This window comes from Uloborus diversus, chromosome 10 (genome assembly GCF_026930045.1).
Source record: "Uloborus diversus isolate 005 chromosome 10, Udiv.v.3.1, whole genome shotgun sequence".
NCBI lineage: Eukaryota > Metazoa > Arthropoda > Arachnida > Araneae > Uloboridae > Uloborus > Uloborus diversus.
Window position 1 is genome coordinate 27,093,846 of NC_072740.1, and position 14,342 is coordinate 27,108,187.

A 14,342-nucleotide genomic window follows, 5' to 3' on the forward strand; every position below is an offset into this window, starting at 1 on the left:
TCCATCTGGTAGATGACCCCCAAAGTTAATTTCAGAGTTTATAAAAAATATAAATACTTTAATTCTGAAAATTTTCGCGAATATATTTTAAATTATATTTCATCAATAAAATTTCAACGAAAATAGGGCACATATACGTCAGGAGCTAATTTTACACAAAACGCGGCGGTATACAAATTTGTTCGAATAGCTGTTACTATACCTATATTTCTGTTTCGCTAAATTTTTAATTTACATTTTATTGGCTGCTTTAGAATTAACCTAAATATGAAGATTTTAAGATTAACTGCAATTCTTGAGTCTTGTAATCAAGAAATCATTAACACTTATTTTGTTCCATACTTTTAGTGAGAACCAAGCTTACAGAAATAGTCTTAATAAAGAAAAAAACATTAGATTATTTCATCGAATCTTTTAGATTCGTGCTTTCGAGCCAGAACTTCTTTGAATTTGCCGATCACACTTAAACGTTTCAACCTTAACTACGGGCGTCGACTTACTCATTTGTTACGTTTCTTTTACTATTTTAAACTGAGATAGAACAAAACACTATATTTCTATTTTTATTTGAAAGTGATTTCTTGAAAATGTTATTCAACAAAACCGTTTGCTGACAGTTGCTATTAGTTAAATTAAAAAGCAAGCAAACTAGGGGACGGCTACAGAAAGTTCGGTAAGCATTCAAGCTTGCTGATTGCCATAATGGCAGTTATTTTCTCATTAGTATCTTTTTATACATGTAATCGAACCAATTGGTAATCAATTTTTAAAAAATGCAAGGAGAGTCAGTGAAAAGGAAAGAAAAAAAGAAGCCCGGAGTCGGAGTCGGCATGCTTTCTAACGACTCCGACTCCTTTATTCCAAAATCAGTCCGACTCCGACTCTTTGACTCCGACTCCGACTCCGACTCCACAGCCCTGGTTTTTACGTCTTATGTATCTTATAGTGTCATACTATTGATTTTTTTTCCTTTTATTTGAAAGTTAAGTTAATACTTTTCTATTTTTTTTAATTAATTATGCTAACTGAGCAAAAGTTATAGATTTACAATCAAGTTTTGGAAATTGTACATTCGTGGAAAATACCTCGTATTTGCAAAAGCATTGTAGAAATTTTTTTAATGGGACCGTTCATAACTGCTCTTAACTTTTTTTTAAATCAATGAACTTCAACTGTGGCCAAAATTTTAAGGACAGAAAAAAACTCCAAAATCTTAACAGCATTTGGTCGGAAAGTTATGCAAATTTTACGACTGGAAACTAATGGTGAAATAAACATTTTTAATTCCTTCTATTGGATACACATAGGAATTTCGTATTCATTGAATGAAGTTTGAATTAAGACGTCCTTGTTTCTGGACAAACATGTGTTCTACAAAGCAAAATTTGCTTGTTTTTAGTTCTACACACTGCATAACATAACGATATAAATGCTTAGTAAGCGATTGAGAATGTCACATTCTTTTTTTAGTCATGCTGCTAGGTACTAAACTTCAAGAATTTGAGAAAAGGAAAGTGGTTGATTGAGAAACATTACGACTTACTGTACGTTAAATAACAACAAATTTGAATAGACAGAGATTGGTTATTTAGAGTTTTATTAAAAATCTCTCCAAATAAGGACCACAAAGACGAACAGCTAGCAAATCTTTTGCTTCTATACGCATGAACCACATTATAATAAGATGAGCGTTCTCCAAAAAAAAAAACATCATGATATATTAGATGGGAGTTCAAGTTACGATGTAGTTCTCGAACCGTTCAACATGTTTTGCAAAAAGAGAAAATGTTTCATGATGTAAAACTAATGTCACGACCGGCTATTAAAAAAGTTCATGAGAGACCAAGGGTTGAACGTGCCAAAATGCGTTGTTATGGATAAAAAGTGGGATTATGTAATCCATCCTACCTAATCTTTTTCTGATGAGAAAAAGATTAGTTAGGATGGACTATATATATGTATATATATATATATATATATATATATATATATATATATATATATATATATATATATATATATATAGAGAGAGAGAGAGAGAGAGAGAGAGAGAAAGAGAAAGAGAGAGTGAGAGTGAGAGAAAGAGAGAGAGAGAGATACATAGATAGATGGTTTTTGCTACTCCTGGTACGCGATCTCTGTGAAGGAAAAAACAAATCTTAAAGAGGACATTTGTAGGTGGCTCAGTAATGATCCGAGGAAGTTTGCAATGGTCGGAAAGTAGGGGAATGTGGGGCAAAGTGAAATGGTTAAGATCACTGAGTTTTTTCAAAATGAACAAATCGGAAATTTGTTCTGAAAATTAGTGCATAAAGAAAGAACATTGCTTTTTACAATAATACTTGCATTGAAACAGTATTTTTAATTTTTGGCAGCAAATTTGAGGCATAAAATAAAAGTGGAAAATTTTCACTTTTTTTTTTTCTCGTTGGGCAAAGTGAAAAATAAAATATTTTTCTAATGAAATATTTTCTATTCGATTATAAAACATATTTTTGATCAAAAGAAAATAATAACAGGTAACAGTAAATAACAGGTTGAATGAATAAAAGAATAGATAATGAAACAATAAACGAATAAGTAAATGGATAAATCAATTTATATAAGACAAATAAATGAGCGGGTAAAAGAATGAATGAATAAGAAAATAAGTGAATGAATGAAAAAATAAGTGAATTACTAAATGAAGGAATGTAAATGAATTAATTAAAAAATGAAAACGTAAGTGACATTAAATAACCGAGTGAGTAAATGAAGCAATCTATTTTACTTTGCCCCATCCACTTTGCCCCGTATATACTTGATTAACTGTACAGTTTATTTAAAATACAAATAAACTTAATATTAACTAAATTAATACTGCATTACATAGCAGAAGGTCTCAATTAATATTTAAAATGTTAACAAGAAGAACTTTATCATTTTAAAGTAACAAAAATATTTTTTGACCTACAACAAAATATTACAATTTGAGTATCAATTTTTTAAAATTGCCTGTATTATCAAATGCTTTGATCTTCGGCGGTATTTTTTTCTTGACTGGACTACATATGGTACTATATAGTTAAAATAATACCAGATAGGTGGAGCTAAAAGCAGAGTAAATATTTCATCATTTCACTTTGCCCCATTTTCCCCCTATACCTTTTTTTTTGAAGAGTAGAATGAATTCTGAGAGTAATGTTGATGTACTGAGCAATATTTTCTTAAACCTAAAAAATGATTTCTTTGTGCTTATTTCGTGAAATTACTGTACTGGCCGGACAAAAGTCTCGATCTATGTTTAATGGAAACTTTGTAAGGCATTCTAGCACTTGAAGTATGAAAAAATGGTATTCACTATCGAAACAAGCAAGAACTCATTTTCTCCATCGAAAAAGTCAAGAAAAAGATTTCCAAGAACGTTCTTCAACTTCCATGACATCAAGACTGATAAAAGTGACCGAAAAAAAGGGGGGACGTTATTGATTACTAGGGATTTCCACGGGGGGGGGGGGATAAAACGCTAGCTGTCCTTATAACTTTGACCAGTTTATCAATGACATTTTTTTTACTTCACGGTAAAACATTTATAATTTGTATTTCCAAATGTTCTGCATTCCAAAATGATTTTTAGCATAAAAAAGGACATTTTCTTTATGAATTTCATTGAATTATTTCAGAATTTTTTTTTTTACAGTGCAATTTTCTGTGTGTCCTTATAGTTCTAACCACCACTGTAGAGAAATACGTGCATACGTTCTGAATGTAGAATTATATAATGTACGTAAACCAATACAAAACTGTTCTGTTAATAAATACGTATTGTGCACAATTTAAGAAAAATTTTAGTGTAGGCTGACATGAAGAGAACCGAGTTGTCTTAGTGAAAACTTATAAATTTCAAACAAAATGACAGAGCTTTTAAACAAGCAACAATTATTATGCAGGTATCCTTCTTTTTTAAAGTTTCAATGTAAAATAAGTTGATGAAAGATTTTTTTTGCCTGAAAGTATAGAATAAGTTTTCAACTTCATGTAGTAGTTTAAAATTAAATCAAATGTTACATTGACTGAACAAGTCTAGTCATTTTTACATAGCAATCTGAAAACAGGAAGTTGATAGTAGTATTATTTAAAGCACAGTTTCATTACATTCAATACAAATTTGTTCAACTTTTAATTTGATAAAGACCTAAATCAAAACAAGCACCATATTTTTTTTATCATTATTATTTCATTAATAGATTGCTAAGTATATATTTCAGAACGTTCAACAAGTTTAATCGATTGCTTCATCTATTAAATTACGTATATCATCTTATTCGAATTAGAAAAGCGTGCTGCTACCTATCGAAAGTACAATATAACTAAGGCAAAACTCTTCAATTATACAAATAATGTAGTCTCTCTGTCAAATGATATAAGAAAGAATTATGATCTCGGTCGGCCACCGAAGAAGAAGAAAAAAATGTTTGATAGAATATCAGATTTAGTGGAACGTATCTGTCACTGTCTTCTGGGGATGGGAAACAGCATTGACGCAACCTGAAACTTGACAATCAATAAAGAATAACTGTTCGTTGCATGCTACAAGCGATCAGAAATCTTTTTATCGAAAATTGATCAAAAAAAAAAAAAAAAAACTCTAAAAGAATAACCCTGAGTAATAACGAATGTAACAGCTTTTGGTACATGCAGAATGGTTTTTAGTGCGCATAGCCAAAATCATTTGACTCATCAGGTACACATCCAGCAAAACAATTGATTTTTAATAATCATTTGGTACTGTATAGCATTAAAAAAAGGCATTCATAATAAATATGTTTTCTTTTTTTAGACAAGGTATCATGGAACGATCAGCTCTCAGAGAACTAAAGAGGCATATTTCTTCGAAGAGGTTCCAGCTTATGGCTGAATTCAACAAGAGGAATAAAGATATGCTCTGTGAGTAAATTAGATAAAATACGTTCATCAATGTCATCTTAATAAAGCATTATTTAAAAATTTTCTTTGCTTAAATTTGATTAAATTAAACTTTCTTTACTTACAGCTGAATATATGAGGAGTTTACTTTCAAAACAAATTATATTCAATTTTATATTTTTTTGACAAAACGAAAAAACCGTTTTACGAACAAACACTGATAGAATTTCACAATGTTTTGGTAGAATAACAAGTGACTATTGGCCTAAGTCTAGGAATTTTTCCACAATTTTATCAGACCTAAATTGCCAATTTTCATTTGGATATATTCCCTTTTGGATATATTCCCTTTTGGTGTAAAACAGTGAATATTATCGCTTTTGCAAAAAAAATAAATAAATAAATAAACACGCATTTTCTTCAGAAATAAACTTTAAAATTGAAACAAAATATTCTTCATTTTTAATATAGTTTTCTTTTGCTCCTCTTTATTCCTTCGTACTTACATGATTCTTTTCATTGAATATTTCAAAAAAAAAAGGTCCTTCGATCCAATTAAGTATGAACAATGAAACCACCCAAGCCGATTCAAATAACAACGTTGTAGATATTAATAGATCAAAATTTTTATCACAATTAATCACAATTTTTCAATTAATCACAATTTAATCATTAATTAATCACAATTTATTAGTAATATCAATTATTTAATATTAATTTAGTAATCACAATTTGAGGTCGTGCTTGCCTAACTGATAACAGACTTGCACAAGGCGCAAGGTGCTGCGATTTCTTAATACGGACGGGTATCATGCTTGATTGGAAATGCCCACCCAGTGCTTCGCTCCGCTATTTTATTTGTGAACTACTTTTGAATTAGAAGTGACGTATTCAAATTTGGATATGTGCCCTTTTGGTATAAAAGTGAATGAGTGGATACCAACAAATAAGGGATAGGTACCACTTTGCTGTAAAAGACCTGGCGAGAAATAAGGGGATGGATATACACCATTTAGGTGGTAAAACAAATGTTCAAGCATTTTTTACCAGTAGGTATATCATTTCGAGAAGAAAGAAATTCATGGGTCGATAAGACTTATACCAAAGATTCTGAAGACGAAAAAAAAAAGTTCTTTTTTTTTCCAGAAGCGGATATAATCCGTCTTGAAAGTAAAATCCTCATATGTTAGTATATGTAAAATGTTAACAATTTTCACAAATGAAGCAGTGTGACTTGTGAGGCAAAGGGATGTAAAAGGACTCAGCAAAGTTTCGAGTTCAAGATTTATGTAGGGTTTCATTGAAAAGATTTTCTAAATCATGCTGTATAGCAACAGTTCTCAATCTGGGAGCAGTAGGACTTTAAGGGGACATGAGGGTAAAAAAATAAATAAAACAAAAAAAATATAAAAGAAACCATAATTTATTCAATTTTGTGGTCACATAAGGAAATTAAAAAACAGTGTCAGTCTTGTTATTAATGTTATGAACAGGAATGATTGTGCACGTCAACCTCACCTGATCCTAGATTACGTCAAAAAAAAAAAATTATTTGTTTTTTGAATTTTATGTATTCTAATATTAATGTATTCAAAATAATGTTCTGTGCAGTAATATTAAATTTTGTGCATGAAATTACCTGGATTTTTACTTATTAACTAGTTTCAGCTATCCTAATAAACTTCAGATTCCAATTGTATTTACCACGTATTGGGCACTACCTTATGCATGTATTAATCACATATGAGGGGAGGGGGGGCTCATGTCAGTGTTCAAAGAGGGGCGCACAGCCTAAAAGACTGAAAACCCCTGTTGTACAGCAGCATCTACCAGGGTTACTAGTGCAATCTCTAGGCTCAAAACATATCAGACTTATTCCATCATTTGTACTAGTTATCTCTAAATATTTAATTTTGGAACTTAAACCCCCTTTGCATTTAAATGCTTCAAATGTTTTATCATGGAACGATATTTTGTTAACCTTAACTATGTTGGGATTAACCGCGGTTAAAACAAAAAACAAAAATCAATATTGTATGATGAATGAATGCACTTTAAAACACAAATGAATTTTTTTTTTAGCTACAATATCAATAACAGACTGGTGTGAAGCCATGGAAGAAGTGATTGGCTTGGGCCTCCCATGGCGTCTATTGTGTCCGAAGTTAGCTCGTTATGATGAAGAAACAAGCCAAGTAGAATACACTACAACTATGGATGATTATCATACGTATACAGAAGGTTTGATTGAGGTAAAATGCAATGAGTTATTATTGTGATTAAAATGGCTTTAGTTACTTAACAAGTTTTCTTAAAAGAGGAAATAATTGATGTTTTTCTTCTTTTACATTTGAAAATGAAGTATTGCATAGCAATGATTCATTTTCTATCGAGTCAGATTAGGAAAATAAAACACTGTATTGCCACAGTTATGGTAATTTTTGAAACGAAATTATTTATGACGAAAGACTAAGTAAAAATGTAGACGACATTACTTAATTTTGCCTTTTTTCTAAAAAACTATGTAAGTCATCACTGTTTAAAGAAGACACTGAAAAAAAAAGTTGCTCATCAAAGTTTACTGATCATACATTTTTCTCTCTAGCAAAACTGCAAAAGCGAAGTACAGTTAACTCTCTATTACCGCGACTATTATAGGCGGATTATCCGATTTCATTCTTCCCTCTCTTCCAATCAAATCTTCCAAGATCACCGAAATCTGACTACTTGGAACTTAAATTTTTAAATCTGTATTACTTACTACTTTAGATCTACAATACTTACTGATTTTTAGACATACCTCACTCTGAATTGTGCGTAAATGAGTGACTGAACCAATCCTGAAGACAAACTCATTGTGTGTTTTTGGTGTAGCCTAGTTTCATCTGTTGCAGGTAATCTGGTTGCACGATTTGCTCGTGTATGTGGGTAATCCGTTTTTAACGAAGAGCGATCTTTTTAAAAAGTTTGCATGTATTTTTTACGTATACTTATTTTTAGCGGTAGTTTACATGTGTGCGAGTGTTATTGATATTTTTAAGCAATTGCAAGCACTGGCATCGTTTTTACCTATTCAGCGGATTTACCGCGAATTCGCTTATCCGTGGTTACCGTGCCACCCTATTCCACAGATAATTGGGAGTGTACTGTAACTGGTTTCAACTTGTTTGAGTTTTCAAGTGGATGGTTACTAAAAAGATTTAATTGTGAGTTTCATCTTCTATATGGTATTTAGTATGAAAAATTCCGAATAGATCGACTGAAATACATGCTAAATTAATACTTCTCGAAACACATATAGAACGTAGAAATTAAAAATGTAAAAACAAAAGTTTCAAAAAATTAAAAACAAGGTTCCGAGACCTGTCGACAATCCTTGATGGCAAAAACTTGAATTTGTCAGAAAGAAATTCAATTTTTCATTGTTTATTGAATTGTAACCTTTAGATGCACAGATTAAAAAAAGTGAAAATGCTGATCATTACAGTAATTAAAGTAATATTTTCTCTCCTTTTCAATCAGGATGGTCATACACTACTTGAAGCTTTATACAGAAACAAAGATGCATTGGAAACTGTCTTCAAAATGATCGACAAAGATGGAAACGGTATAAAACTATTTAGACATTCATTTAAGATATTTAAATTACATGATTGTTAAATGTTTAAAATTTTTCATCTAAATGAGAAATGCTAAACCATTCTATGAACTTTTTTTAAAATCTATTGAGAATAATTTGAACTAGTTAGCTTTTCGACTTTTTTTTTTTTTTTCGCAAACATTTTTTCGAGGACAGCTTACACCTAAGATACAAATTTCATATTTCAAATCAGGTTTTAACCACCCATGAACGTGTTTTACACTAAATACTTCAGTACCACAGTTGCATATAACTCTGAAGGTTAAATGACGGACGTCAATGATGATGCCGCTTTGAAGTCTCGGAAATGCTGCATTGATCAGCAGGCTAAGTTCTACGGCTCGTCATTCTTTCTAGCGTTATTTCTGCCATTTGTGATCTCAAATTTTCGGTTGATGTTGCATTTTTATTTTAAGATAGCTGCACAGAAAAAAACTCACATGGACTCAAATCCGGTGAACGCGATGACCAACTAAATCAATGCAAAATTTTTGAAAGAAACTTCAAAACTGCATCGACATTGACGGTTGCCTTTTAAGTGACATACTCTACAAAGCTGAAGAGATAATAATTGTATACACCCTGCATTTTTCGAATATTACGGGTATATATATATATATATATATATATATATATATATATATATATATATATATATATATATATATATATATATATACTAGCTGTACCCGACGCGCGTTGCTACGCCAATAAAAAAATTACATCATTATACTGATTTTCATTACAATCGGTTGAACGCGGCAGAAATTGCTACTCTGCAGTGCCACCTAGTGGCGAGTGGCTTCAATGAGCATATTATGCACCTTCTCCGTGGAAAAATACATATATATAGCAATTTTCATAATAATCGGTCCAGGTATCAAGTGAAGCCGTGACTATACTCAAATTATGTAATCACGCAGTTTGCAAGATCAATCAATCGCTAAAAATTTCAAATAGAAAAAGTTTTAAATGCCCCCGTTGCATGAAAAGCCATAAAACAATAAAGAAAGAATTTATTTGTTCAAACTCAAGAAAAATGGCAACAGCTAACTTCTTATCAATGAGATCTTTCCCGCGAATTAATTTCTGCAGACAATAATTTTATTAGTATTTATCCAATGGATTGTGACTTAAATTGGAATAAAAAAGGAACTATCGATCGGATTTTTTTCGAACTGGTCTATAAACATTCCCCGTACCAAAAATAACAAACGGTGAAAGTTTCAGCCAAATCTGCCGGGTAGTTTTTGAGTTCATGGATGACATACAGACAAACATTCATTTATATATATATATATATATATATATATATATATATATATATATATATATATATATATATATATATATATATATATATATATATATATATATATATATATATATTGAACAAGAAAGAACGAAAATAATTTGAAAGTACGAAAGACTGAAAAAATCCTAAAATACTCTAAATACCCTGGGGTCTCATCAGGGGGTTACCCCCCCCCCCAAGGGTAGGGAAAAATCCGTGAGATTTTTCGTGAGTGCTGCTGGCGAAATTGCCAAAAAAAGCCGCACTAGTACCCCGACATCAACAAAACAAGCAATATGGGTTACCGATAGTCCAGAATATAAGCATGACAAGAAGTTTACAAACCAAAAATACAAGCTTTAACAGAAAGTTAATTAGAACAATTTCACAACTAATTTAAACTACAAGAGAAAAAATCACAAGTGAACTAAATAGCAAAAGAAAGAACATGTAACAAACAAATCCATGGAACAAACAAAATGACCTACCGCTTCTCTTCCATAAGCTTGCAAATGAAATTTTCCGTAAGATGCTCCGGATATTGGTCCTCAATTAAGGTTGCAGTTAAATTTTGAATCGATGTTTTCAGATTTGATTTATTATTGCAGATTTTTTTATATCTAGTAATTTGTGAGATAATTTTATTTTTGAACACTTTTTAACTGACACAACTGTGAAAAAGAATTATATACTTTAAAATCAAAATCGTTACGTTTATCATACAAAGCTACACTAGGATCTTTTTTGTTTAGATAAATGTTGAGATCTAGAAAATTAACTGACTCATCCTTATTTGTCTGTTTTAGCAGTAGTTCATTTGGGTAAAATTCTTTATATAAATTGTGAAAATCATTGTTGTTAAAAATGATGATGTCTTCTATGTATCTAAAAGCTTCTATACTGTTGTTTATTAAAAAAATAGATTCATAATAATGCAAAAGGATATTTGCAAATGCACTAGAAAAAGAAGTACCCATTGGGATCCCGTTGATCTGTCTGTAGAAATTTTAACCATTGTATAAATAATTCTCAAAAATACAAAATTTAATTAGGTTTATCCAAGAGTGTTTATCTAGGTTTGTATTTTTCATATTTGTCAAAAATCCTAACTGAAACGTCGATTATGAGATCGTGGGGAATGTTAATGAAAAGATTGTAAAAATCAAAAGTATTAATACTATGAATATCACATATACGACTGTTTAAGAAATCCATAACTTTCTGGTTGTTCAAAATTATAAAACTTTTTTTTCTGCAATTTTAGCTAAGATAAAATAAAAGTCCTATAAAATTCAGATTCGTTACTAGTGGAGCATACTCCTACAATAATCAAACTGATTACATTTTTTTTTTTTTTTTTGAAAACCTTAAAAATATCTTAATATCTCCCACGTACCCCAAAATTCTTGGTTTATTCCCCAAAATTCCCAAGTTCATTCCATTTCTACTCAAAGCTGTTCCCCTTTTTGCTCTTACTGCGTTTGAAAATTAGACTTTTTTTTTTCTTCTTTTTTTTTTGCCAAGTTTGCTCGTCAGAAATTTAAAATCGAATGAAGAAATTTTGTATCACTGAAACTGGGTCACGACGCTGAACGCAAACTGCGCAGTAGCACAGTAATCGCCAATTCATCGTTCGTAAAAATATCTTCAACAAGATAATTATAAAGCGCACATCATTGCATACTTAAGATTTTTTTTTTTCCTTTAGAAAACATATCTTAGATGAGTTTTGGTTCCGTAAAATTAAAAGATTCCTTTTGTCGCAAAATTAACTTTATGTCTGGTCTATTATTCACGTTATATTGCTTCTATTAGGGAAAAAATACAAAATTATGCATAGCACTGTTTAAGTTAGTGTGGTTTTGTTCCAGGTTCTATTTCAATGGATGAATTTTCTGATGCTTGTGCTTTTCTTGGAGATCAGCTTGGTAAGCCTATTCCATCTGGTACAATCCAAGATCTCGCTCACAGCATTGACATGAATAAAGATGGCTTTATCGACCTTAATGAGTTCCTTGAAGCTTTTCGTTTAGTTAATGGTAATCAACCTTTGGAAAAAGAAGAAACCGAAGACCAAGAGACAGAAGATCTTCCAAGTAGTGAAGATAACGAAGAAAAGAAAGAAGGAGAACCGGATCGTAATACTTTGGAAGAAGACATTGATATCGATGATAACTGCAGCCTGAGAAGGTTTTAAAATTGCCAAATTTTTCAATAATCATATTATTTTAACTATTATCAATTTTTAATTCGTAAATGTTATGAAATATATTTTGAAATGTATGTAAAACAAAAGTGACCAAAAATTTGCCAAATAAATTTGTTTCTGTTTATAACTGAAAATTCTAAATCGTTGTTTTATTTCATTTTTTTTTCTAAATTTAGCTCTCATAAAAATTAAAACCAGACTTAATAATTGTTTAGTCATAATCATATAGTAGGGGAATGTGGGGCAAAGTGAAACGGTGAAATATTTACTCTGCTTTCAGTGCCACCTATCTGGTAATATTTTAACAATGTAATAGCATATGTAGTCGATTCCACTCATGAAAAAAAAAAAAATACCGCCGAAAAATAAAGTATATGATAATATACAGACAATTTTCAGAAATTGGTACTCTTATTGTAATACTTGTTTTAAGTCAAAACATTGTTTTTGTATTGAAAAATTTAAAGCTCCTGTTATTAACATTTTAATTACTAATTGAGACAGCCTAGTATTCAGTGAACTATTGATTTAGTTAAGATTATTTGCACAAGATTTTAAATATTTTGTACAATTAGTCAAGTTCATGTGGGACTAAGTGAGAGATAGCTTATTTTGTTTACTCACTCAATCGTTTACTAAATCACTTGCATATTTATTGATCAATTATTTCATTTTCATTCCTTCATTAAGTAATTCACTTATTTATTCATTCATTTACCTATTTTCTTATTCATGCGCTCTTTTACTCGCTCATTTATTTTTCATACATTATATAGCTTATTTCTTTAATTATTCATTTAGTAGCGGCCCGTTCCGACCTTGTTCGGGTAAAAAAACTATCTATCTTGAATAAAATTAAGCAGGTAATTTTTAGTTTTAAATTTAATAGTAAGCAACATGTTTTGTTTTGTTTTTATGACTTTTGAAACAAATTGATTTACCTCATTTCCTGATCAAGAGAGACCAACATATAATTCCCACTGAATACGATACGATATTTCCGTATGTTACGTTGTACTACGCATCGTATAGGTGTACATTTGAACTTCAGATTTGATGATGGTGATGGCATACGAAATTATCATTGGAAATTGTACTCACTTAAATTGGAAAAGGAAATATGCAGCGAACATAGGTATGCAAAAAATATGAGTCGACTAATCTGCTGCAGGGGTATACTCTGAATCATATTATTCCGTAGTGAATTTAATTGAGGTCCAATTCCATATCATGGCTTAGGCAAATTAAAGTAGCACAGTAAAATTATGTAAATATCTCCTCTTATTTTAAAAGCATGAAGAGAAGCCCTGAGCAGTTAAGGAACTACGGAATTCATGTGTTATGATACACAGCGTTGTTAACAAAACCTATAACTATAGTCCTCTCGCACGTCCACGTGTAGTTTTTTGACAAACAGTTTTGGTTTCAGGATAAACATTAAAGATCAAATTATTTAGAGAGAATTTCCCACCTCATCTATTTTTATACGATATCCTTTTCCAGGTATTTTCCATTACTTACTTGTAATAAAAAAAAACTCTAGTAATGCTTACCACCATCTCCTAAGCTGGCTCTTATAGTTGTTCTTAAAATGCAGAGATTGTAAAGGGCTCCTAAAATTAGATGACTTTAATCAGGCTTGAAGTATATCTGGACGTGTTCCTCTATGGTATCACAGGAAGAGTTTGATGAAAGTCATCGTCAAATAGGAAGGTGACAATTCTCATCATAAACCTATTTGACTTTTTAGGGTCAAAATCTGTGCTTCGTATAGCCAAACAGTGGCTCATCGAACATTGGTCGTACATTATGAGACACCCTATTGAAGAAGTCCTCCTAATTGCCTTTTTTTTTTTTTTTTTTTTTTTTTTTGTAGAACATCCGATGTCTTTCTGGAGGGAATATTAAAAGTAGTTTCAATGGTGGAATGGTCAGTTTTTCCACCTTTAAGTAAAGTTCCGGTACTTTCGTAAAAAAATATCGCAAAAGCTTATTGATCGAATTTTGGCTAGTGTTGAATTTATTGTTTTTTCCAGTTTCACCGAGTATGCTGATTATCATCAATTTGCTTTCCTGGTTTCTTTGTACCAATCTTGTGTTAATAGAATTATTTTTGTTGATTCTCTGTGGCAGTGGCAAACAAAAGCCCCCTGTTGAGTTTCCACTTCATTGACAAATTTTTCCTATTGTTTTAATAAGATTTTGGGTCATATCGTTTGAAATTGAATGACAATCCTAGCATTTCAGCTGACGCTCTCCTCGCAAGCTGTCGTCACAGAGATCTTTTTTAAATG

At 31.0% G+C, this 14,342-nt stretch overlaps 1 protein-coding gene across 1 annotated transcript in view; it reads left to right on the top strand.

Annotated features, from left to right (window-relative positions):
• LOC129231391 (serine/threonine-protein phosphatase with EF-hands 2-like) overlaps nt 1-12,173 on the top strand; it is a 162,996-nt gene extending 150,823 nt beyond the window's left edge. Inside the window, exons 12-15 of the mRNA XM_054865694.1 lie at nt 4,820-4,926; nt 6,988-7,157; nt 8,428-8,512; nt 11,711-12,173. Coding sequence (XP_054721669.1) covers nt 4,820-4,926; nt 6,988-7,157; nt 8,428-8,512; nt 11,711-12,036 — 688 coding nt within the window. The 3' untranslated portion in view covers nt 12,037-12,173. The remainder of the gene's footprint in view (nt 1-4,819; nt 4,927-6,987; nt 7,158-8,427; nt 8,513-11,710) is intronic.
• Nucleotides 12,174-14,342: the final 2,169 nt, after the last annotated feature.